Source organism: Montipora foliosa, chromosome 11 (genome assembly GCF_036669935.1).
Source record: "Montipora foliosa isolate CH-2021 chromosome 11, ASM3666993v2, whole genome shotgun sequence".
NCBI lineage: Eukaryota > Metazoa > Cnidaria > Anthozoa > Scleractinia > Acroporidae > Montipora > Montipora foliosa.
Window position 1 is genome coordinate 10,692,472 of NC_090879.1, and position 26,739 is coordinate 10,719,210.

A 26,739-nucleotide genomic window follows, 5' to 3' on the forward strand; every position below is an offset into this window, starting at 1 on the left:
TTCCATTTAGAATACTAGAACGGCAGCTTAATTTTGCTATGTTTTGTCAATTTCAAGTCTATACTTCACGAGGAAAACATTACCAAATCCTTGCAAAGTATGACGTCCGTGAATCCCATTCTCATCTACATTACCATCACTGATAAGCTTCTTGGTACCCGTAACCAAGCTTTTATTAGGGGCGTGATAGAAGTGATGATTGATTTCTTCCCTTTGAGCCTTTTTAATCTAAACTTACTGCATTTTTGCTTCAGTAAAGTTCGAGAAGAATTTTTCAGATATTTTATATAAACGACCCACATTTTATGCATGACACGTATCACAATGAAACCTGCGGTCAATCATTTGAGATGAATCGCGTATATGGGCCAGGTAAAGTTTACATGTTGTCATATGTGAATTTACTGCTCAAAAGGTTTGTTTCCCTGGAAAATAGAATGCTTACTTAATTGCGGTATTTATAGCTTAAATGATTCACACAGAAATATTGACAAGTAGACAAATGAATGTGAACTTGCTTTCTTGTTATTGTTATTTTCACACTTAAATTTTGAAGACAAAGGGTGCCATGACCCTTGTACCGACACTGAGAGGTTTTGTTGTCCTTCTCACATCATGCTTACAAAACCCACACAGACTAATAATAAAGTAATTCACACCCGTGACCGGTACACATCTGTAAGACCCACTAATTTGCGGTGATGACTTGGTGAATGACAAAGCGAAAATGTGCAACGACAGCCGGAAATTTTATGACTACTACGAATCATTTATTAAAAGTTTTTGGTCTGGTAGTTAAGTACATGTATCCATCTCCTACCCTCCTTTTTCACAAATGCCAATAATATGGAACCTTTAAATATTTAAAACTTGAAACTCTTAAATTTTTTCCTTACCAGCGTAAACGACCGGAAAAATTGTCCCGCCATCTAAGGATTTGACTGAACAAAACCTATTTTTGACGGCACATTGTCCGTTGACCGACCGTTATTTGCAGCCCTGCAATCCCACTTGCACACTCAATTGTTTGACAAAACAAACAAATTCCACAACTTTTCCTTGAAACAACCTCAGCATAAAACAAACTCATCACTGAAGAAAATCAAATGTGAGGCATGGATGGACAGGAACCACATCAGCAATAGATCAATCCTTCAATAATGAATGTGCATACAAAGTGAACCTAATACATTATCCCTTATTTTTTGTTGAAAACTGGATTAGCACAGAGGCAAAGAGAGATAATTATTTATTGATTGCATGCTATTTTTGCTTTCATTTAATTACTACTTGAGTGTGAATGCACTTTAATTTTATTTTTTTCCCTTTTAATTAAGGCAGTCAATCAGCTATCCACCACAATGAACATGATCTACTGACCACATGTAAAAGGAGAGATATCTCACCTCTAGATGCTGCCCAGTGCAGTGCAGTTCTGTCACCAAAGTCCTCATCTTTGTGATCCACATCTATTCTATGGATCATCAACATGCTTTCAAGCGTCTGCCATTCGCCATTAGCAGCTGCTTCATGCAGTACCAATTCTGTCATCTTTAATTAAAGCATCAGCTGAAATTCAGAGTTACACTATTAAACAGTGAACACTGTTGTATAGATGTATAGATAGGATCATCCTAGAGAAAGACTTGTTTTCCTGGTTTCATTCCACAGCAGTCGCACATGCCTATGGGCGGTGCGACATGCCTAATCGATTGCAAGTCACGTGACACTTGTAAGGACGGATATTTGCAAGTAAGAGTGCATTAATTTCTAAACACAAAGAACACAAAGATGATAGTCAATTATGTTAATTTAATTACACAAATCAGGGTTCTCCCTAGTTTTCAGCGCAACAGGTATGGCACCTTTTCAAACCGGTAAAGCATTTGGTTAATGTTGGACGTTCTGCAAAGGATAAGCGACTACTGAGCGTTTGCACGCAGTAATAAGTGCTCTTACAAGCGGTTCATTTTACCCATACCGCCTGATAAGGAGAACCCTTCACAAATGTGCATTAATTGAACTGTTGCATAGAAAATAAACAACAATAGAGTTTTAAACCAGCAATGCTCAATAATTAGCATTCATGCTTGGATACATGTATGTTATTTAAATTCAGTTTAATTAATTACGACTGAGCAGTCTCACAAAATGATTACAACGGACCCTTCCACGGTTTTCGACTGCCATCAAGCTTGGCTGGGGGGGCAAACACAGCAACAAATACAGTAAATGTATGCGATTTTGGCCGACTTTGAAGGAGCAACTTCAGAATACCCCGCCACAGCTAACCACTATTGTTTCCCCTATATGCGGCAGCTTATTCTTATTCAATGAAATGCAAATAAGTGGCGGGGTATTCTGAAGTATAGCCCATCATTCATTCATTCAACAGAAAATAAGGCCATTAAGGAAGGTATAACGTTCATAAATTCAAATAATAAATCTTCTCATGTTGCTTCTACTTTCGCAGCAATTTGCCGTGATGATTTTAGAAGGGTAACTGGAATCTTGAAAATTCGTTTATGGTCATTGTAGCGTGAATCTGTTCTTTATATTTCATGAAAATAATCTCAGGATAAATGTCTTTCAAAAGGCACTATCTCTTTTTCCATCTCTTTTTAGTGGCGCTACAGCGGTTCAAAGCTGGCCAAAATCCCATACATTTACTGTAAATTTAGCCATGTTTGACCCCAACCAAGATGGCACCAAAAACCGTGGAATCCGAATGGTCTATTACCAACGATCAATTTAAAGGGGCTAGGTCATGCAATTTTAGGCAATTTCAGCACTGATCGAATGGTCATAGAATTAACTAAAATATCAAACTAACTGTTCTAACAAAACACAAAACTCTAACAAAACACAGGGAATCCAAGAAGGGACATGGATGGACAAAACTGGAGAGGATTGAAATGGATTGAATTTGGGTAAATTTGAAAAACATTGGCCCACCTTTTTTCAAATTTACATCAGTTTATATCAAAATGTCATTCACAAAGTTGGAAAATCATTTTCAGTTGTTATGTGGCCGTGATTTTGCAAATGAAAGACTCTTGCTCTGTCAATTTGACGTTTAGAGCTCATAATTAACAAAATTAAACAAAATTACCTAAAATAGCGTGACCAGCTAGCCCCTTTAATAACGAGGCAAGCTTCATTGTGCAAAATTTGCTTTAATGCACAAAGAAACTACAGTCCCAGACATAATAATATTGTTAGCATGTGCACTTCTACCTCTCCCTTCCCTCTCAATGTTGGTGTGAAAGATTTGGTGACTGAACTGCGATAAAGAACATTGAGAGAGCAAGGGACAGCACGAGAAAGGAATAGAGGACGTTTGCATGAAGTGTCCCAACTAATTATGTCTGAGATTGTAGCTCCAAGGGGTGCAGGGATGGCGCAGTCCTCGCCTCCCACCAATGTGGCCCGGGTTCGATTCCCGGACTCGGCGTCATATGTGGGTTGAGTTTGTTGGTTCTCTACTCTGCACCGAGAGGTTTTCTCCGGGTACTCCGGTTTCCCCTCTCCGCAAAAAAAAAAAAAAAAACCAACATTTGACTTGATTTACTTTCATTGTTCATTTCAGTTTACAGTGTCCCGAATTAGTGCTCCAGCGCTAGAACGACTAGACACTTATAGTTCCTTTCCTTTCCTTTCCTGTACAGCTGTAAACAAGAAGTCAGAAAATGAAAATTATAATGTCGCTATACTTACCTTTCGCCAATAGTTAGTTAAATTTATCGGCTCTAAGACCAAATGCCGAAAATAAAACTTGTTTTCACCTCTTCATTATCAGCAGAGAAGTACAAAGTGTCCATGCACTGCAGAGGAACGACAGAGTGGGTTTCCAAGGATTCCAATCTCTCTCGGTTGTGGTCAGCTTTCCTTTTGCCTCGGGATGGAGTTAAGTGGTCAGGGAGTGAGGTAGTGGTTGACGGAAGTGACCTTCAAATTCATGATATCGAGGTTGAACGATAGAGCACTGGGTTTCAATAAACACACATACTCGCGATATTTGCCTCCATGGACAGGAAGATGCAGGATGTCTTCCTGTACCAATCTTGTTCACGTTTTCAGCAGTTGCAGCTTTTAAATGGAGTACGTTGGTTATAGAGTGGTCAGAGGACCAGACTGGCGATGGGGAAAGCAGGATGGAGGTGAGGGACACGTCGGAACCGTGCGAAACTTCGAAAGTAATGAAGAAGTTGTAGTTGTTTGGGACAATGGTACCGCCGCCAACTATCGTTGCTCCGGCATTTACGACTTGAGAATACTGGACAGCAGCCCCACCGGTAAGCTATGACCATCCTCTCTACAATTATGGATTCTTTTAATTAAACAGCAACATTGGTAGAACCACATCTTGAAAAATTGAGCGATTGTCAATTGAACAGAAAAGTTTCGACCGGCCGGCCGTATGTAATCGACTTTTCAGTCACATGAATTTCTGTCCGAATTTCTTTTACATCATGGGTGTTGTTTGAACAAGCGAATTTCTGAAAACTGAAAGCGCAACTCGAGGTCTTTGTTGCTGAAGGTCTTGATTTCAGCTTCATTGCTTATTAATTAAGATTTCCGGCCATCACATGTACAGATCTTTGACGAACAGTCCTTTTAAATCGTGCATTGACATCGCCCGAAAAACATGTACGAATGATTAAAATAAGACGAACAACATGCACAATACAATCAAACGATTTCATGTTCGTGATTGGTCAGAAATTGTAGTGATAGACATAAAGAAACTACATGTAAGCTAAATTTTGATGTGGACATTGTGCATTTTGATGAATTTTAGGGACACTGTACTGTTTGCCTGTGATTTTCAATAACCCTATTAGAGGCCAAATCTTAGTAATTTTGTTTGTACTCAACGAAATTTGCATAAGAAGCAAATATTCAAAGCTAATTTGGCAAAAGGGTAAATGAGTGTGTACAGTGTTGGATGTCAATATTACAGTAGCAACGACATCTTCATGTACGGCAAGACAATAATATCATTGGTTGAAAAAAGAAAAAGACTCATGCTGCATGTGTGGCAGACATTAATGCCTGTTTAAATGGCTTAACATGTATGACCAATATTCGTTCAACAAAAGACATTGGGCAAATGTTGGACGCAAAAACAAACTTGTGTGAAGGCCGTTCAAATACATGTAGTTCCAACATCGCTCCAACAAAAGAACCAACACTTTCGTGTCATTTGATTGTGAGGAACTAAGAACTAGAAACCAGACTCTCTCATCTCCATTTGGCGGAGATCTAACCCGAAGGTCGTGGGTTCAATTCCCACCCTGGTCAGAGTTTTTCTCTGTCCTTGTGTGGGCCCATTTCCATCAGTAGGGCTAGCGCTCACATGGTTCATATGGGATTGAAATCTAGCACTTCACATTACACTCTATTCAGTTAACTCTCTCATCCAGATATTGACTTTTGTGACTGTGTGTTCTACAATAGGGAATTTAAGATCTGCGACGGCGATGGTCGACTAAAACGTCACCTCAAAATATAACTTGGCTCTGTGATAAGTCTTTCACAATTATTCAGTCTCTAGAACGTCCTACAATATGGGCGAAGTATCCTAAAAATAAATTGGTACGAGCGGTTTCAGAGTGAAAACAGAGAATGAAAAATTCTCTGTTTGATGCTTACATTGTCGTCAAAACCTCAAATTTGGGGATTTCACATCGTTGTTAGGCAGAGGACCGCAAACCTACTTGCTAAAATCCGTCCTGCGCTTGCAGCATGATTATTTATGCTCTTTTAACCAATGATGTTACTGGTTGTGGGGATTCTTAGTCTTAGTCTTAGTCGTAGCCCGTCGCCGTTTCTTAAATCCCCTAATAATTGTTGAACAGAGAGTTCAAATGGCTTTAACACCATTCAACATTTTCGAGAAGGAAGGAAAAGTTGAAGTGATGTTGAATGAAACTTTTAAACCAATGTAAACTTGAGTCAACACACTTCCAACAAGCTTTCAACATTTTTTACCCTTTCAAGAAAATAGGCGAGCGGGTGAACGAATATTCAATGTATTTCTTTTCCAAAATAATTCTAAAAGAGTCCCCCCCCCCCCTCCCCAAGGTTTGATGCCTTTTTAATAATCTTTGTCTCAGGGATAAAACACGATGGCAGTATGTGCGATGGGTGCCGTATGCAGCCTATCTATGGAATTAAATGGAGGTGTGCCGACTGCTCAAACTATGACTTGTGCAGTGTGTGTTATCATGGAGACAAGCACCAGTTGCGGCATAGATTTTACAGAATGAATAGTCCCAGCTCAGACAGGTAAGGTTTTTTTCATTTATAAGGATAAATAAAAGACACCCCCCCCCCCCCCCCCTACTCTGTCAGCAATCCTTATAGAGGATTTGTTTAGTGTGTGTCAGTCTATACTGTGCAAAGACAACAATGATGTAATGTACAATGATTGTACATTACATCATTGTTTTGGTTCACTCAGTCTGGTAATAGTTATTATTTCTGGTGGACAAAGAAAAGGAGCTAATGAGAGATCTTTTGTTTTTGCCCACAAGCATGGCAGTGGTGACACAACGTGAAAATCACATACATGTATCGGTGTTCAGTTGTAGCTCATTTCAAATTAAATTTTTTTTTTAAAATTTATCTTTTCCCTCCTACTACATGTAGTGGCACTTGTAGATTCTACTCTGTGGCACAGCAGACTATATATTTTTGCTCATCATTGGAATCAAGTTTAGGGGTGAATTTGTTAAAGATGTAAAATCTAAAATTAATAGTGCTTGAGGGCCCTCATTTTGGCTATTTGTTGCTATTCGGTTAAATCTGTTGCCTGAGGAAGAACTTTCTCTGTATGAAACAATGCCAGCAACCGTAACATAATGTACAATGTACATGTACCAGCATTTTCTGGAACAAAGAAAATTCATAGAGCCATAGTAATCAATCTCTTTGTTCCAACATCAAGTCATCTCAACCAATTTTGAACCAAAATCAGTTTTGAGTTTTCCAGGTGATATTGATGGGCCAAGGATCATTCAAAATCCTGGCAATTAGCCTGCCATAAGAATAAGTGAAAAAGAGAAAGTGGTAAACTTAAGCAACGATGCTGATTCCATTTTCAACTCGAATAATTACATGACAAATTATGTACATGTATTCTATACTAAATGAAAAACGAGGTAACTAAAGGAAGAACTTTAAAGCAAAGTTTGTAACAAAATAAAAGTAGTTAAATCTGTACTCTTATGCCTACATTGTACTACTGTAGTTACTCATTACAATACTTTTTCCCCCCCTTGGTATATAATGCAGCTCTGCACTTGTTGAGGCACGAAGAAAGAGTAAGAAAATAACAGCCAGGGGAATATTTCCTGGTGCAAGAGTTGTGCGTGGTGTGGACTGGCAATGGGAAGATCAAGACGGTAAGAAACTGGAAGCTTTTTGCGTCAGTCTTTCATTAACTTAATAATTATTATGTTTAACAGGTGCAAAATCTTATTGGTTAACACAGGTGGCCCTGGTCGGCGTGGAAAAGTCACTGAAATTCAAGATTGGAGTACTACAAGTCCCCGCAGTGCTGCTTATATTTTATGGGACAATGGAGCCAAAAATCTGTACAGACTTGGATTTGAGGGGATGGTATGACTATAATAGTATATATGTACATGTAACATAATTCTGTTTCATCTACATATAAGTTATTTAGGCGTGTAAAAAGTACAATGAACATGTATGTGTATAACAGACATGTTTCAGCAAAAACGTGTGCTTTTGTGACAGATAAATTGAAGCAGGGGGGCATATGGGTTTAGCTCCCGGGCAAAGTGTTTGGAAGGCAAGAAGTTTTTAAAATTCTTAAGTTGCAGAGATGTGTTTTCCTGCATTCTGAAGCCCAAAGCAATGTTCTTCAACCACAGAAAAATAACACCTTTTTCAGACAACTTAATGACTTGATTTGAATATCCACAAGAAAAGGAATTCATTAACAAAACACAAAAACTTGCACTCATTTCTTGGTCTTTCTCAGCTAGAGGCAATTCGGCTTGCAAAGGAAAATAATCAGCAATCGACCGCGATCTTTTCTGAGCTGCCATAGCAAAACATGCAACATTGGGACATTTCAGGTCTGTTATGGAGCGCCATTGTTTTTGCATTGCATTATGGGGCAGTTCGTTCTGAGTTGAATGTGGCAAGTAAAGGACAAAACTGTACAGTATTTTCTTAATCAATCTTTGTATTAAAAAAACTCGGTCAGTTGAGATGTTGGAAGCAACCGGGCAAAGTCTTGTCCACAGCTGGTCAGTCTGCCGGGTGCCTGGCCCTTAATGAAACTCCCTGAATAATTAACAATTATTCTATGAGGGTGCACTGGATATGAAGTGATAGATGACCAGTGAGGGGTGTAGTGCCGAGTTGAGAGCCTAAAAAGCCTACCCTAAAAAGGTACCAGCTGGTGTTTACAGTATGTACAGTGTATCAATGTATTTCTGTAATGTTTTTTTTTATTAGGCTGATTTGAAGGTGATAAGTGATGCCAAAGGAGGGTCATTTTACAGAGACCACTTACCTCTTCTGGGTAGGAGCAGTTAGCATTTTGCATCTACAGTAGACTTACATGTATAATGCTGCAGTTACCAGTACATGTGTTATCCCTTGTGGTTATAATAGTAATAACATTAAGAATGATAGTAAAAGTAATATTAACAATATTTAATAATAACAATAATAATTATAATAATTATATTCATGATTAATCAGTAATAATTAGCATGTCCTTTATCTCTTTCTTCACTGTCATTTCATTCCAACATTGCTACATCATTTGTCTCCGGACATCGAGCATGCATGGGCACTTATTTTTTATTGCTGCGATTAGTCCTGTATTACAGTACCTGAATCAAGTTAAGCGCTCTTCTTGTTGGTCCTTCCAGTCTAGGCTGCTCATTTTAAGAGTGTCAGGAATACACCCGGAGTAATCTGAAGATCACAGGTGCAAATATTGTCAAGAGCACCCCAACCATAATGATTGTTGTGTGCAGCGTTGTGTCCAGGTTTTCAAATTTGGGTGTTCTCTGGGACCCGTCTTGAGAAATTTGGGGTCCATTGCAAAATTTTGGGGGTCCAGCTAAATACATGTAGTATTCAACAGGAATATTTAATATTCAATCCAGTGTCTCTTTATTGCTGGTGCAGTACCCTTTCCGATTTCTAAATTGCTCAAAAATGAAGTCTTACATGTATCCCTACCCTCGAATATGTAATTTTAAAAAAAATTATCAATTTTTTTGAAACTGCAACAGTTATGCCTGTTCATCCATTAAACAAAATTGAGATGTACAGTATAGGCTTTCAAAGCTCCCTCAATCACATGGCCAGTGGTAATAATCAAGCGATTGAGTACTTTCAAGTTTACTGTGTAACATTATTTTGACAGTAATTCCGAAAAAGTTGCATAATTTGCAAAACAGACAAGTTACGTGCAAAACAAGAACCGAGGCAATTATGTCATGCATGCCCAGAATTAATATCAACAGAGTAGCACAAAACAAAACTTAACATATTTCATCATTGAGTTCTCTGTTATTTCCTTCATGGTAAACAAACCAATGTTTGAAATTCGTGCGGAAAGCATGCAACAAACTGAACTTCGACTGAAATCATTATGTTAAATTATCATAGGCAGATCGAAAGTGTTGCCAATTGTCTCGCCTAAAAAGCAGCTCAGATAACATCACGCAACACGTGGGAATTCAAATGCAAGGTGGACATAATCATTGACATTAAATTAAATCATTCGACTACAAAAATCTAAAGAGTAACAGCTTACCTTGAAGTTTGAGGAACTCGATCATCTCTCCATAGTGAAAAATGGGAGTGTTCAGTTAATTGTGAAATACATGTATGCCATTAGCATGTTTTTCCTGGCGTTTGTAATTTGCATAAACATTCAAATTTTTTTGCATCCAATTGGACCCTTTGCTTTACATAATTATATATTCTGTGCGTTCATTTGAAGAAAAATGATTGCATCCCAGGACACAATGACGCACTCTGGATACATTTCTGAGTGTGCCTTTGTCTCTGTAAAATCAAATTCTTGATTGTACAAAACTTTGATTGTTTATTGGTTTACAGGTGATACACGGTCAGCTCGTGTTGCAGGCCAGGGATTACAAATTGGAGATCAAGTCACTGTTGATTTGGACCTTGAGATTGTACAGTCCCTACAACATGGCCATGGGGGATGGACAGATGGCATGTATGAGGTACTGTAAGAAATTTAATGTATCTGAGCTACAGTATAATTATGTGTTTCCTGTCTTGTTTTTGGTGGCTTGCTTTTTGTGCCCACTGGGGAGCCATGTTCATGAGAATTAAAATCACTAAGCAAGACTACATGTAAAATGTTACTTAATGTTCAGGTGTCACTGTTTCACAATATGGACCAACCTGGTTGGTTGATAAGCTTTTTGTTTTTCGGCTTATAAACACAGGCATTTTTTTCAATTTCCCTATCCATTGTCTTTTGTATGTAGTGTGTGTTTAATGGAAATCTTGCGTTTATAATGAGTTTGAACTTGAAAATGGTGATGTGGAATTGTTTTACTGATAAAGTCGTTGTTACATCACAAACAAGATGACTCTGATCAAGGCCATTTGCCTTAAACTTGAGATAATGATACCCAAATGCAGTCTGTTTCAATCTTGTCCATTTGTGTCCATCCATGCTTCTCTTTCGTGGCTTTTGCTGTATTTCTTTTACATGTACATAGTATATTGTTTTGCAGTTTTAAGTAGTTATGGCATTGTTTCATTCTACATTTTGGGCATTTTGGGTGTCATAAAATTCTATCATTTTGCGTGACATAGTCCCTTTAAACTCTAAAAATATCGAGTGGTAACCAATTCAATTGCATGATTTTTTTAAAAATTCCATTTGTTCATGCTCTGGAAAAAAAGTAAGTTTTCTACCTGCACTCTTGAGGTTGCTTGAGCAGTGATTTTGGTATCAGGAGTTCATTGAAGAGTACTGTAGCTCAGATTCTATCATATCTACTTGTAGTTGTTCTCTCTCTTCCAGCTACATGTAAGCCATTTTTCTACAAATTGTACAGTCAGTACATTGTAGGTGATTTTATTTATAACCGTACTTTTGACTTAATATTCTGCCCATCATATACTACTGTACAGTGTACAGAACTGTTGCTCATTGTATTTGCAGACTCTTACAACACCAGGATCTGTGGTTGGTATCGATGAAGATCATGACATCATGGTCTTGTACCCCACTGGCAACAGGTGAGATCAGCTGGAGCTACAGTAATGCAAGTTAAAACTGGTCTAACTTGTATTTTGTTGAAGTGTGATCTTATACAGTGTGCATTGTACATGAGTTCATTCTTTCTGGCCCATTGATTTCCATAAGATTTTCTCTGGGTACTGGACTCTCTGAGCAAGAGTCACCCCTTCCTCCAGCCCCTGCAGGGGTATCTGATGTCCATTGCTCATTACATATTTTACTGACAGCCATTTATAATTATATGTGGCACTAGAGAGAAATGAAAGGAAAGGAACTTTATTTAAGTGTCTAATCTTCTAGCGCCGTAGAGCACTAATCAGGGACGCTGTAAATTGAAATTAACAAGAGTTACATATTAAGTCAGGTTTGTGTGCAAGCAAGAAGTAGGCCAGGTGAAAATCTATAATAGCACTGTGTGTAATTTAAATTTGGTGCAATACTTTTCTTGTCCTGTTCCATAATTATTATTTTCAGATGGACATTTAACCCAGCTATCTTGACCAAAGTAAGCAATTCCTCCGAGAGTTCCGACAGCATGGTCTCCCTTTCTTCCTCCTTGATGTCTTCATCCACTGTCACCATTCCCAATGCTGCTTCAACATCGGCAACTGGCGGCCTGTCATCTTCAGGATCCTCCACTCAGTTCATTGTTGGAGACTTGGTGCGAGTGAGTGAGGATGTTGAAAGAGTCAAACTCTTGCAGCGAGGTCACGGGGAATGGGCTGAGGCAATGCTGCCAGTGAGTAACGTAACATTAATAACTTCTTACTAACCGAGCGTGAGGGCCATACTGGGGAATATTGGCCTGAGGTCGTGACAGTACGGACCGAGCGCAGCGAGGTCCATACAAAAATGACCCAGGGCCAATATTCCCCAGTACGGCCCTCGCGCTTGGTTAGTAAGTAGTTTATTATATGGCTTTTTAATTACCTTTTGCTTTGTTTTTGCAAGCCCATAATCGGCCCGTGGGCATTACGGAGAATAATGCCCTACAATTCAGTCACAATTAGCCAATCATAGCTCACATTATATCGGCTGCAAACACAAGCCATAAAATAATGTAGCCATAAAATTAGTGCAGACCTATTACATTGTATCATTAAATTTTGTATCCATACTTTTAAGTGTTAGGGCATAATTTTGGTTTTCAAATATTAATCGTTTTGTCTATTTTACTTGTTTCTTTTGGCTAACAGTAAGATTCGTGGCCAGGTCATGAATGAGGCAATCTTTCTGGTGCCGTGCACAGTCATGTTTTTTCACATTTTTGTGACATCCCCTCAAGATGTGGATGCAAAGTTTAGTCAGCCTAACCCTTACATGTACATGTGCATGTACATGTAGTGTACCTCCCGCAAGCCTTTCCTTTGCTTGATTGTAAAAAGCTTGAAAGCCTAACGCATAATGCTACAACATGTATGATGTTTGTTGTCAGTTAAAAGAAGGTTTCAGACTGATGATCTTGATTTAATGGTAAGTTTTTGATATGTAGCTACATGTATTTCAAATCAAAAACCTTAAAGCCTTGGCTACTTTTGCTCTGTTAACATTTCCTTTTCCTCACTCTTCCAGACTCTGGGCAAGGTTGGCAGAGTACAGCAAATTTATCATGACAATGATTTAAAGGTTTGCCAGATTTTATCATTTTCTTTTTAACTGTTACACTGTAACTGTACTTGGTTAGATAGTTGTACATCATGTTTGGTGTACATGAATACTTGAACAAAGTCAGATTTTGAATGGCCATTATTTAGACTGCAGAGACAATCTGTCTTCAGTCAAGTACTAGTAAGGGTGGAATGAATTTTGTTTGGTGTCACTAGAAACCCAAGTCACATTGCACCTCAAAGTAACCACAGCTGTAATGTCATTCAAAATAATACCACCTTAAAAGTATGTTACAAAACTTAAACTTTAGGTTCCAACCATCATTAATATCTGCTTTCTTGTTTTGTAAAATGTCAAAGTTACATGTGTTTTTTTTTTTTTTTTTTGTTTTGTTTTTTTGTTTTTTCATTTATATGAAGGTGGAGATATGTGGAACATCTTGGACTTACAATCCAGCTCTTGTGACTAAGGTTGCATCTGGCACAGATTCTCCTTCAGTTGGGACGTCTGCTGGAGGTACATTGTAATGAAACCAGTTTCTCTCGTGTGATGGTAGACATGTTTGTTGATAATTATGCTGCAAGTAGTATGAGGATATTCTACAGGTAGTCATTAATTTCTTGTAACCGGTACACTTTTGAAGCAATTCCATCTTCAGATCTTCCATTTTTTCTATTGCAAGCTGAAAATGGTGACAGTAACAATATTTTATGTCTATGTTCTTTACGGTATGTTTTAATTTAAAAATGGGAGCTACTAGATACAGCTGTAAGGCAGAGCAAACATTGGGAGCACTGTTTGACTTCAAGTGATTGTGTGACAAAGAAACCTCACTTATCTCCCAAGCACTACGAGCTGAATACAAAACAGGATGTGCTGGATCAGACAAGAGTATCAGTTAGCGGGCGATATTCAAAAGGCAACGCAGCCAACAAGCTTGGGGTAATCACTGCACAGACTTAACTACACCACAAAGGAATGACCTGAGTTTATTTGACTGCAAATAACAAGGCCTAAACCTCAAATCCAAAGGGATGTAGGGAGAGAAAAATTCGTAAAGCAACAATGTATTGAGTCGTTAGTACAGTACGTGTACTTGTTAATGTCACCGCACAATCGTTTCATCGAAAACAGCAGCATGAAAGGGTAGAGATAATAGCGTCTCAATCTATCAACTACATTTTATTTGCGTGACAGTACAATAATATTGCCTTTAGCCCACTGCCATGGCTGTTTCCAGTACTAACATCACATTCTTTTGTTGGTCATAGCTGAAAGACTGTCTGCGTTGCTGAAGAAGCTTTTTGAAACACATGTTCCCGGTGATGCAGTAGAGGAGCTTGTCAAAGCTGCTGCAAATGGCGACTCACAGAGAGTAGAGGAACTGCTACTCAAGGAAGATGCCAATGTTAGCATACAGTTCATTCTGGTGGTCTTTGTTTAAAATTAATAGGGGAAAAACCTTGCATTGTTGTTACTGTATCTTAAAGGGGCTTCATGTATGTCACCCAAAATGCCTGAGCGTTGCAATTACAACGGAAAACTGTTGAACAACATAAAAGAAATACCGTAAAAGGAAAGAGAAGCATGGGTGGACGCAAATGGACAAGATTGAAACGGATTTGAATTTGGGTAATCTTGAAAAGATTCGTCGCAACGTTTTTCAAGATTATGGCAAATCGCCAGGACAAAGGTCGTTTTTGCTCAGAATCATCTTGTTTGTGGTGTGTGGATAAGTTTATCAGTAAAGGAATTCCACATTACCCTTTTAATAACCACTAGAAACCGTTGCAATAGGCCAGTTTCGTATTCTAACGGTTGAACTGGATCTGGCATGAAATAGAGGCTAATGCGGGCAAATTAATTTGCATTTGAAAAGATTTGCGTGCGTAAGCTCCCTAATTATTCAAGATGGCGGCGCCCGCGAAGTATGAAAACAAAAATAGGTGATTCTAAAACTTATTTGTTTCGGATACAAACACTTTCTTTGAAAATACCTTACACTGACTTGACTGTAGCGGTTATTTCCTGTGATTTAAAATTATTTTTTTTGTTGAAGTGGAGGTTCCCTAAAGACAGTTAGTTAAAAATATGGGGCAGACTGCTGTCCTGGCATGCGAAATGTTCACTTCCGGTCCCTGTCTGTGGCTCAAAAACGACCCAAGTTTAAGCTCGTTGTTTGACCCAATACCAAATTAGTTTCCTTGCACTCCCCATTAACTTCGTAAGTTCATCTAATAAGATAATTTTTTATATTATTATTGTGGAATTGTAGGTCAATGGTGTGTTTGCTGGACACACAGCCCTTCAAGCTGCTAGTCAAAACGGCCACGAGGAAACTGTCAGAGTGCTTATTCGATTTGGTGTAGATTTGGAAGCTGAGGTTTGCTTTCGTTCTGTTTTTCTGTTTAAAGACATACCAAGCTCTCCACGATACAGTTGACCACTGGACTTTACTCTGGCTCTCTACTCTTTTGTTATCAAAGATGACCATTTGAGTTTGCCTCATTTATTTCACTATTATTTCGCTTAAATCTTTAAGCCTTTTTTTCAGTTGGTGAAAAGAAGTACTTGGTTAGTGGTAACCCCTCTCAAATAACAGCTGCATAAAAAATGCTGTGTAATACCCAGTTTTTTGTCCTCTGAACGGTGATTTTACGGTGCAACGCGCCTTGCTGTAGCCGCCCAACGAACTTTCACGTTTGACAACTGCGTGTAAATACGTCAACTTAACAACCCATGCAACTGTGTTCAACTTACAACCGTGCGAACTTTGCACAGGCACCAGGCACCAGGCGTGACTGTCAATCAAATTTGCACACCCTGATTGGATGATTTGTAATAACTTTGTTGGTGGTCACGCGTTCCACTATAATCACCGGCAATAGTTATGTAACGCCCTTAACAATCGTTAGTAATTTTTTGGAAAAAAATGGTACGAAGTTGTAAGGGTTGTCCAATACAGCTGCACGTTACTTGGTGAAGGTCTTACGTTTGTATGCTTTGTTTTCAAGGACAAAGATGGCGATCGTGCTATTCACCATGCAGCCTTTGGAGATGAATCTGGTGTTGTAGAGCAGCTGATCAAAGCTGGAAGTGACATGAACGCACGAAACAAGCGTCGCCAGTCACCCCTGCACGTGGCTGTTAACAAAGGCCACACAGCAGTGGTGACGAAGCTTCTTGGTCTGGGATGTCACCCTAGCTTACAGGTGAATAGTAGGAAAGAGTAATACCTAAACAAGAGGTTCGTGGGGTTCATTGCAAAATTGCAAAGCAATGGAAAACTATACAATGCAGTGCCTTGTTTTTTGGTTAGTAAACAGAGCAAAGGAAGTAAAAGTACATTTTTGACATTGCACTTTGCGAAGGCGCTGGAAAGTGAAAAATGGTAAGAAGCCAGTTTGGAGTGTTAAAAGACGCATGCGCGAGCCGGGATAAACCTAGCTTGTGATTTTACAAAAACTTGTGCAGTACATGTAAATGCCTGTTATCTCTACGAGCGAATGCGTTTTTTGAAACTCCGAGCTGGTTTGTGGAAGAGCTTCGTGGAAATTCGTGAAATATTTTCATCAAGCTATTCCATTTGCCCGTACTGAATTTATTTAGGTAAAAGGGAAAGGGAATAGTTGATGGGTGTGCTTTCAGAGGAAAGGAAACATAAAACTGAGGTACAGTATTTACGCGCTAGAGTTAGTTTGCCTTCCTTGGCACCGATTTGGCGCTGTCTTTTTGAAAGCATTTTGTGTTCTCGTTTGACAGTCCTTCTCCTTTTTGGTAGGATACAGAGGGGGACACGCCATTACACGATGCCATCTCCAAGAAACGCGATGACATGGTCACGATGTTGCTTGAGGCGAACGCAGATGTAACAGTGGCTAATAATAACGGATTCAATGCTCTGCACCACTCGGCTCTTCGCGGAAACCCAAGGTGTGTTAATGGCTACGCTATAAACAATTCCAAAGTGATTGCTTTGGCCAGTAAAATCACACCAAACGCAGACATAAATTTGTAACAAGCATTTAAAAACAAGTAACGCAATGCAATTGCTCGTCACAATTGTTCAAGATGACGGCGCGCGCGAAATTTGAAAGGTTTGATTTAAAGTTATTTTTCTCGTTGAAGTGGAGGATGCCTTTTAAACTTCCAATTTTCCTTCAAGTGACACTGTTGTCTAATCATAGACTGTTTGTTTTTCTAGTGCAATGCGAATACTACTGAGCAAGCTTCCGCGGCCTTGGATTGCAAATGAGAAGAAAGATGATGGCTACACGGCTTTACACCTGGCATCTCTCAATAATCACGTGGAAGTAGCTGAGCTTCTTGTCAAACAGGTAAATCTGGTTTGGGTTATTGTCGACATCCTGATGTCTTTGAGGCTAGGGTCTATAAATGGCTGCTCCATCCCAGATGATCAGTAGAGAAAGCTAAGTCCATTTGCTTTTCGTTATTTGCCTAGAACTAGTTTTCCTCAGGTGTGAGTTTCTTTTTCTCATTGTCAAATTCACTAATCTGCTTCGGACAAGTCGCCCTTGTTTTACTCTGAATCCATGTGTTCTTGTCCTCAGGCAAAAGCGAACAAAGATGTGCAGAATACAAACTTGCAAACCCCACTTCACCTTGCAGTGGAGAGACAGCACACTCAAATAGTTAGGGTGAGAGAGAAACAATGGTACAAATGTAATGTGGGGTCAGGGGCCCGTTTCTCGAAAGTCCCGAAACTTTATGGGCCATTTTCGGGTGTTGCAATTCCCTTTGTATCTCAAGAAACCTCACAGACATCTTTCTTTTAGTTGGCTTGAAAACATGTTAAAAGATCGGCTTTCCAAAACAAACGGTTGGCAGTTTCACAAATGGCTTTTCGGGCCCGAAAAGTTTTCGGGACTTTCGAGAAACGGGCCCCAGATCCTCCAATAAGGGATTTCAAATCGTCACGCGCGAGTGATCCTCGAGAGTGGGCGTCACTTTTCGTGTATCGCTTTCGCGTGGCACTTCGCGAAATACTGAGGACTTAGTTTGGTTCTTGCTACTTCGAGTCAGATTTTTGTCAGTCCCATCACATAATTTAACGATTGTGTGCATTAAGATTTTTAAATTGCGGCCAAATCAGACATCGAGTCTTGTGATTTACATGTACGAAGAAGTAAATCGGCCCTGATACAACAGGCTTAGCCCATAACGTCAAATAAAAGTCTTTGGAAAGTCAATCCTTTCCACCCGTCTGGATTAATCTTTAGGGAAGTCGGTTGCTAATGTGATTTCCTTTTTCTAGCATACACACCAAGCACCGGTGGCTCAGTTGTTTGAGCATACGGTTGTCATGCGGGAGGTCGCGGGTCTGAACCCCGGCCAGATCTCAGGATCAAAGGAGTGCCGCCTTTGTAATTTCAACTTTTATAGTTAGACTTTCTAGTCGTCTCTGGTAAGGACTATAAACCTTAGGCCTCCGCTCACAAATATCTTCTATGTTCATAAGGTCCGTTTGGGACGTTAAGGAACCCACACGCTATACGAGAATAGTAGGGGTTGAAGTTCCCGGTGTTGTGGCTGTTCTGCTCTCTCCAGCAGAAGTGGCCGGCTTGGCAGTGATGTCTCTAAAAAGGGTTATGGTGTATGAGACCACGAAAGCAGAAACAGCCACATGCGGAAAGAGACTTTGTCGAGTGCTGGAACATGTAGATCTAGATGTAGATGTAGAACATTCAGCTTAGCCTTGATAAATATTATAATGTTTCGTGGTTTAATCTTCTCGCTTAGCTTTTAGTCCGTGAAGGAGCGAAGTTGGACCTAACAGACAAGGATGGAGACACGCCGTTACACGAGTCCCTTAGACATCACACGCTGTCACAGCTGCGGCAACTACAGGATATGCAGGATGTCGGCAAGGTAGACTATCTTTAACCATCTATTTCTGACGACTTTTTTATGTGATGGACTAGACAAGGAGGAGACGGCAGAAACTTCACGTGCTTGTCGCATGCTAAGTAAAACGCCATTTTCCTGCGCATAGTGCTGGCTTCAAGTATTTGCTTAATTATTGAGATGACTCCTTTGATTTCCTTATTGTGATTGGTGAACGTGGTGACTGAAAGATCTCACGCTCGAAACGTGAACTCTTATTGAAGGCCAGTCTACCTTTTGAAACTAGTAGACCATATTTTACTGCTTTATCTTTTTCACTTAACGCAGCAATACAGTTCCGCAAGGTAGATTACAGTTCACAAAACCGTTCACAAAGCAGCCAGGTGAACAATCGACCATAGTTTCACGTGACTTCAAGCTAAAATAAATACTCCTTGAACCTCGATGATGTGATAGTTTTTTACCTGACACCTATGTACAGTCATTAATAAGAAATGACGCTAATTCGTGAAAGTAGAAAAGGACTCGTGTAACAGCCTTAGACCACCCCTGAAGAAGACACTAGGCATTAAGTGTGGAAATGTCGGGTCTTGAATCGTTACTTTTAATGTTGCATTCATTTTAAGCCGGAGTAGCGCGAAACTATGTTTAATATAAGTCCCTTTATCGGTTTTGTCTTTTTTTTCTTTTCTTTCCTTTCTGTTTAGCTCTTAATGGGTTTGGGGACGCAAGGCGCTGATAAGAAAAGTAGTGCTTCCATTGCGCTGTTCCTGGCCGCAAATGGTGCGGATCTGAACATCAAAAACAAGAAAGGTCAGACCCCATTGGATCTGTGTCCTGATCCGAATCTGTGCAAAGCTTTGGCAAAGTGTCACAAGGAGCGCATCAGGTAAAACTGACTTACCAAGCTATTCTCTTGTATTGTGACTATGCGCAAAGTTGTGAAAATTTGTGTCTAAGCGTTGTTCAGTATTTGGCCTTCTAAGCTCTTTGTGGAGCATTTTGGAATGAAGTCAAGGTGGCCTGAGCAAACATTAGCTGAGACTGTGAGCATTTATGTTGTCCGCAAATTAGTCGGCTGTTTAGCGCGCTTGGGTAACTGAAGCGGGCAGAAGGAATTGTAACATTTAGCTCCTCAAAAAGGTGGTCTTAGCACAAAAGGCCACCAAGTTCTTGCCAGTGCACCCTTATCGTTGGAGAGTTTAAGAAACGGGAGTGAAAACGTTACTTCAAGAATACAATGGACTTAACGCTATCTTGAGAATTTCGCGATTACTCAATCTTCTTTACGTTGTCCAATATGGGCGATCTATCCTAAGACTTGGTTTGTGCGGGCGGTTTTGACGTTAAGATGGAGAATGAACGATTCACTGTGGGCTCACGTTGTCGTCAGAACCTCAATTAGTGTATGTAATCGCATGTGCCCGATGGCAATTGAGGATTTATTTCACGCGTATTTTCAAAGTTTTCACAAAATTCGCGACGAGGGCAATTTGGAAAACTTTGAAAATACAAGTGAAATTAATCCTTAATTGCACGAGAGCACATTGCGATTTCATGTTTATAACGTAAAGGGCAAAAGTATTGAGAAAAGCCCGTTGCCATGACAAATGACAATAAACACGATCCCATTCGGTTTCAGTTCAATTCAATTCATTAAATCGTTGATGTCAACAGAAATAGCGCTTAAAATGTATCTTATAGGTGGACAAAAACGTAGTTTAATCTGGAAGAAGATTCTCTTGTAACTTCGCTTGCTCCGGATAAACAACTGTTAACCAATCAAGATCAAGTAATCATGCCCTCCTGATTACCAAAAGTGCCCTCGTGATTGAGAAAAAATGCCTTCCGTCTCAGCCAATCAGCATTCAGTAATTTTGCCCCGTATGTGACAAGGTGATTTAACCTTGTTGTTTGTCAGAGAAACGTACATAAAATGAGTGCCACGCGTGCAGCACGATTATTTTTCTTCTTTTAACGATCTTATTATTCCACTATTACGCCATTTTACCATATTTGGTGAAGAGAACGCGAAAAATATGAGACGGTAATACACTGTAGTGTCCCGGTTTGACCGGGTTAGAACAGAGCAAATACGGACGGAGCGGGAGTTTTTCAATGAAAGAAATCGTTTTCAACATGATACAAAGACTGAGAATTTAGAGAATTTGGTTTGTGATCGCTTGTCACTCGTCATTTTGTTTATCCAATCGAATAAGAACATTTGGCTGGCTTTTGTGTTGTTTACGTCGTTCGCACGCGCCCTGAAGGAGAGATGATGCTTTTTTTTTTTTAAACACTGTTACCATTAATTAAAATTGAAGCAAAATGGTGGAATAATATATCTCTTATAGACCTCTTTCATAATGGCGGCCAAATAAAATATCCTTTTGTTTTAATGCTAATAAATCTTTCTAGCCTCGTTACTACGAGCAATTTCAAAAGAATTTTTGTTTCAAAATGAGGGCAGTAGGTCTAATTAACATAAATACAAAAGAATGTAAATGTGGTCACCATTTATACACCTTATTCCAAATTGGCCGCTGATTTATGCGGATACAAATTGGCCCTTGTTGCCTCGTTCAAGATAAAATATTCATTTGAATTTTAAGCTTAAGAACGAGGCATCAAGGGCTAATTTGAATAAAAACAAAAGAGTATTTAAATGGCAGCCATTTTGGAATAAGATGTATGGAAGTGGGCTACTCGATGGTTCAACATATAATACGAGCGGGCATTTTGCTCATTGCTCGTATCTTTCCTGGCCCCTGCGGGGCTTGGAAAAATACTACGCAATGAGCAAAATATCCGTGCGTATTATATGTTGAACCATCGAATAAGATGTATATATTCTTTCTTTTTGGCGTTTCGTTGCCGCAGCCGTAGTCGCTTCTTAAACTGCGCATTAGGGATTCCCAGTGACGATTACGGGAACAACAACGCGAGAAAGCGATGATTGTAATTAAAGGAACCCGTGTCGTATTTTCTCGATAGCTCTTTTACAAATTGTTTACCCACTTGAAGGTAGAAATCCGTTTTCTTGATGCCTTGAAAGTCCAATAGGCTATTTTACAGTTGTTTGCTTAGTGACCTAGCCTATGAATGGCTGCGAGGCTGCCGGTGACCTTGCATTGATACAGACCTCACTGCTTTTATCGTGTAAATTGTGTTGTTGTAATTTTAATTAGTCTACATTAACATTAAAAAAGCACAAAGGTTTGTATCAAAGCAGGGTCACCGGCAGCCTCGCTTCCATTCTTAGGCAGGTAACTTAGCTACAACTGTAAAATGGTGTAAAATGGTCTATTTACCTACACTTAGTTTTGTATTGAAACAGTGACTATTTCAAAAGGAATATAACACCGCATATGCTTAGTTTAAGGCTTAATCGCAACGCTACCATTCTACCTCTAAATAATCACACTTGATCCTTAGTGGCACACAGAAAAACAATACCAGTTCTGTGATGCTGGCAGATGTGGATGAGAACGAGGGACTGGACGAGTGTATGGTGTGCTCGGACATGAAGCGTGACATGCTGTTCGGTCCGTGTGGTCACGTGGCCACGTGCTCATTGTGTTCATCACGTGTCAAGAAGTGCCTTATGTGTAAGGAGACAGTGCAGTCCAGAACGAAGGTAGGACATATTGATTGTAAAGCCCCGTGCAGACTGACGCAACAGTGTTGGCCAACAGCTCCTAACATTTTTGGCCAACAACTCCCAACATTGTTGGCCAACAGCTCCTAACATTGTTGGCTGTTACATGTCGCGTCCGTTTTCACACCCTTTTTGCATCTTGTTTCGTGTTGTTGGGAGTTCGTTTGAAACGGGTCAAACTTATGAGGTAACAACTCCCAACATTTCTTTTGTTCCGTGATCGCCGAAGCTGTTATATCCGTTTACACAGCCTTTCCAACATTGGCGCACGCGCAGTATATATACGGTCACCATGGAGATAGCCGGCATGCATTTGTAAGTTTGCAAAGTCTTATGGGTCGTATCCTTCCTAACAAACCGTGATGTTCTACTGGAGGTTTGGATTTACGCTTTGCGATTCTAAACGTGTCTGTGCTTTGTTTTTATAGATTGAAGAGTGTCTTGTCTGTTCAGAGAGGATTGCAAGAGCCTTGTTCAAGCCGTGTGGACATATGGTTGCCTGTGAAAGCAAGTTGTTCAACTCTTTAGCAGTACTGAACTAAGCACTTGGCTAGATCGATTCGCAGTAAAAAAAAATTCACAGTAAAACCATGTCGAAAATATTCAGAAAGTCTAACCATTTACGGACAAGAATACCAGATTGGGAGAGAGGCTGTTCTTAATTTTGTTTTAACATCATCTGAATCTTGTAGTTGCAGTAAACCAATGCTGACTTTATTTCGATCAGTCCGTTTTTCAAAGAAAGTCACATTGAGATAAGAGACTTATTTTCACCCGATAGACTTCACCCGTAGACGCGCTTTTGAAAAATATGCCTGCGAAATCGAAAATGGCTGTTCATTATTGTTGTTGTCTTTCTTTTAAGATTGCGCACCACTGATGAAAAAATGCGTGCAGTGTCGCAACAATATCGAAGAGTCTGTGCCGTTTATTGTATGCTGTGGCGGGAAAGGTTTGTATGGACAGCTTTACCTACAATTCTCTGGAGACAAGGTTGTTTCATTTCAACTTCCTGTGCATGTATAAAAATTGCTCTTCAAATACTACCCATTCGCTAGTAATGTTCTAAGTATATTCTGAAGTGGATACGCGGATACGCAGTGGAGTCAGTGGATACGTGGATAAGCGGATGCGCATGAGGCATATCACATCGTTGTTTCTTCTCTTCATAGCGATTCGTATTTGCACGATAAAATTTGAGTAGCCCTTCTCTCGATACAGTTCATGGCTTTAAGAACGAGGCATATTACATGCTTTTTTTTTTGTCTCGATGGGATAACATAACGAAGAAGTCGCAAGGTATAGTTTATATATGACGCTCTATCGGTCATTCGTTCCCAGGTCCTGGCTTCATCCTCTCCTCGTGTCTGCGTGTCCAGCAAATTTTGGGGTTAGCTTTGAAGTGGTAGGCAGTTAAGCCGAAATAAATCTTATCATGGCTCCTCTTTTTCTACCCCCAAACAATACGGACTTTAAGATCTATGACGACGGCGTCAGATTATTTCATCCCGTTTACGTCGTACAATGCGGGCGAAGTATCCTAAAAATAAATTGGGAAGAGCGTTTGTTCACATTGGTTCGCTCTCGTTGTCGTCACAACCTCCAGTTTGGTGCTTTCACGTCGCGCGCACGATGATATACGGCTGGTCTAGTTATTTTCCCTTCTCCCGTCTTCCTGGACATCTTAGGGTTGGGTAGATTGGGGAGGAGGGGGCAAGTTAGCCTCCTTTTCAGGTTATTCTCCAGGCCCCAGTCGTTCAAACGATGGATAGCGCTGTCCACCGGATAAATCATTTTATTACGCATAACATGAAAATTTTATTCCATAAGGCTCATTTGTAGAAATCTATACGCTTTATTTTCACACGTGAAAAAAGTCTATACAGCCAATCAGAATGGCGTACAGCTCTTTCACGTGTTGAAGTACAACCAATCAACGATAGCGTAAAGGCGTTTCCAAGCCAATCACTCGTGCATCTCATGCAAATGGTACTTTGCTATTTAATCAGACAGTGACTAAATGAGACTTAATCCTATTTATTGATATCATACTTAAATTAAAAAAAAAAACTTTTTAAAGTGCATTTTTCCGTTCAGCACTTTATTTCCTTGATGTGAATGCACTGCGATATTTTCCATCGCTATTAAATTTGCATTTGGTTCTATTGTTAGTGAGTTTTTGTTTCTAATTTGCGTTCAGAAAACTATTTCAATGAAAATTCTCGTCTTTGTAATAAACAGCTCACGACGTAGAAAGTGCTTTGTACTGGGTTGTATTCACTCGTTGTTTGTCAAAAACCGTCACTCGCTCGTACCTCGCTCTTTCGGGTTTTCGACACAAACAACTCGTCAATGAAACCCCGTACGCCACACTTTCTATGACGTAAACTTTTCAGCCAGTGGATAAGTCATAGCGAAACCAATAGGCCAGTTTCTTATTCTAGCAGTTGGACTGGATCTAGCATGAAATGGAGGCTAATGCTGGCAAATTAATTTGCATTTTAAAAGATTTGCCCGCATTAGCCTCCATTTCATGCAAGATCCAGTCCAACCGTTAGAATACGAAACTGGTCCATTGCGCTGTCCAATGGATTGTGATTTTTTCGGTGGATAGCGTTATCCACCTTTTGAACAAATGGGTTAGGATTGTACTTCTGCTGAAACTCTGCAAGAGTTCTCTTGATCTCATTTGAAGCACAAAAAAACACTGTTGATTTTTATTTTCCCGAGTCCATTGCAAATCCACTGATACATACGTTTTTATGTCTCATTTCAGCTCCATCTCCGTGTCAGTCGAAATCAAGCGGTAAACCCGAAATAAACCCACAGGAATTCACTCAGTTACAGCAACAACTACAGGACCTAAAGGAGCAGGTGCCATTTTGTTTTACTTTAAACTCGTATTCTGTTTCCGGGAGTGTTAACAATTTGTGCGTGTCTTATTTGCCGGGTGGTTGGTTGGTGTAATTTGGTTCAGTGCACAATGAGTGGCCATTTTTTTTCGAGAAGCGAACAACACAATGTTGTTTTTGCCTTGTAATCTTTCGCTCCCTTTTCTGTTCTTTTTCGGCTTTTTCAAATGTTCGGCGGCTCCTCCCAGCTGCCGACTATGTTGGCTGGACTGGGCCCAACGATATGATTTCGACAGAAGCCGGAAGCTCGGTGGAGCCGCCGAACAATTGATTGGCAGTAGCGAAAAACGCATTTGTCGGTTGACCTTTGAATTAAAGAGTCCACATGGTATTGAAAGGCGCAGTAACGATAAGTTCTTTGGCTAAGTGTCTCAGGATTTCCTTTTTGGGTTTCAGGCGATGTGTCCAGTTTGCATGGATCGAAGAAAAAACCTTATATTTTTATGCGGTCACGGCGCATGTCAGCTCTGCGGAGATAGAGTGCAGGAGTGTCCGATGTGTCGCAAACCCGTGGAGAGGAGGATTTTGTTATTTTAACGATTTACCGTTTTCCGCAATTGCTGAAGCGTCTTTTTGGTGAAAAATTATAAAAAAAATATGTTAAGACATCACACTGACATCAAATATAACACCACAGATAAAATTTTATAACAATGGTGTGGAAGAACCGTGGCGATGATGAACCACAACTGAAGCAAAGCTGCTCGCTCTCCGAGTTCTGCTCAGTGAATTTTAATTTTTTTTTCCCGCCAAGTGACGGCTGGCGACTTCGTCGCTCGTTCAGTTGCTGCGCGATCTCACTTCAAGCTCGCTTTAATTTCTCAATCGAAGAGTTTCGAGAGGGCGATTTGGAGCAAGTCTGTGAAATTAACAGAACGGCAATTGAACCTTTGACAAAGTAAACTTTCTAGGAGATTTGTAACGAAGGAAAGGCTCATGAGAAAAATAGTAAAATAGATAAATTTGTCCAGATTTCCTCAGTAGCACAAAGAAAACCCCACTTTTTTCCTCTAACATTGATTCCTGGTCGATATTTCAATCAAACGTAGAAACAATGATTAAAATATTGTTTTGGGCAAGGGTGGGGATAGTTAGTAGCTTGGATAGTAACGTGTTCTAGAGCTGGGGCGAGTGAAAAAATGTTCCAGGGGACAGAACGACCAAGTTGGCCAAGTTTTTGTTTGTTTGTTTGTTTGTTTTTAATTTAAATACAGTACTTACATTACTTACAATACACCGTTACTTACACTGCTCCTGCTACTCACAAAAACTATCTTAACTTACACTGCTAATTCTATTCACAATATCGTACTTTACATTGTTCGCTATACTTGGCAATCACTACATATGTAAAGAAACAAAACAAAAAAAACAAAACAAAACCTTGCTATGTATTAATGAGTGCCCAA

At 39.8% G+C, this 26,739-nt stretch overlaps 2 protein-coding genes across 7 annotated transcripts in view; one reads left to right on the top strand and one right to left on the bottom strand.

Annotated features, from left to right (window-relative positions):
• LOC137976017 (ankyrin repeat domain-containing protein 66-like) overlaps positions 1–3,864 on the bottom strand; it is a 28,996-nt gene extending 25,132 nt beyond the window's left edge. For 5 of the 6 annotated variants that reach the window (XR_011117682.1, XR_011117681.1, XM_068823263.1 and 2 more), the window contains exons 1-2: positions 3,718–3,864; positions 1,407–1,569 (exon numbers count right to left, since the gene is read on the bottom strand). Coding sequence is in view for 3 of the 6 variants with exons in the window: in XM_068823263.1 (XP_068679364.1) it covers positions 1,407–1,551 (145 nt within the window). In the remaining 3 variants the exon portion in view is untranslated. The remainder of the gene's footprint in view (positions 1–1,406; positions 1,570–3,717) is intronic. The other variant, XR_011117683.1, reaches the window with a different exon arrangement.
• Positions 3,865–3,984: 120 nt separating this feature from the next.
• LOC137976015 (E3 ubiquitin-protein ligase MIB1-like) lies at positions 3,985–26,302 on the top strand. Its single transcript, XM_068823260.1, has 23 exons — positions 3,985–4,295; positions 6,120–6,291; positions 7,300–7,409; positions 7,499–7,626; positions 8,497–8,563; positions 10,123–10,253; positions 11,210–11,286; positions 11,762–12,026; positions 12,860–12,913; positions 13,315–13,411; positions 14,167–14,303; positions 15,171–15,278; positions 15,910–16,107; positions 16,677–16,828; positions 17,100–17,232; positions 17,467–17,553; positions 18,656–18,784; positions 19,468–19,649; positions 22,196–22,397; positions 22,847–22,925; positions 23,284–23,370; positions 25,195–25,292; positions 25,727–26,302. The coding sequence occupies exons 1-23, from the start codon at positions 4,097–4,099 to the stop codon at positions 25,865–25,867; spliced, it is 3,033 nt and encodes a 1,010-aa protein (XP_068679361.1). The 5' UTR covers positions 3,985–4,096; the 3' UTR covers positions 25,868–26,302.
• The last annotated feature ends 437 nt before the right edge of the window (positions 26,303–26,739 follow it).

What these genes read in the sequence shown, in the direction of transcription:
- LOC137976015 (XM_068823260.1), top strand. Translation starts at nt 4,097, where the DNA reads ATGGAGTACGTTGGTTATAGAGTGGTCAGAGGACCAGACTGGCGATGG. An exon ending in ATATGCAGGATGTCGGCAAG is followed by an intron (nt 18,785 to 19,467) that starts GTAGACTATCTT and finishes CTTTCTGTTTAG; the next exon opens with CTCTTAATGGGTTTGGGGAC. An exon ending in ACATATGGTTGCCTGTGAAA is followed by an intron (nt 22,926 to 23,283) that starts GCAAGTTGTTCA and finishes CTTTCTTTTAAG; the next exon opens with ATTGCGCACCACTGATGAAA.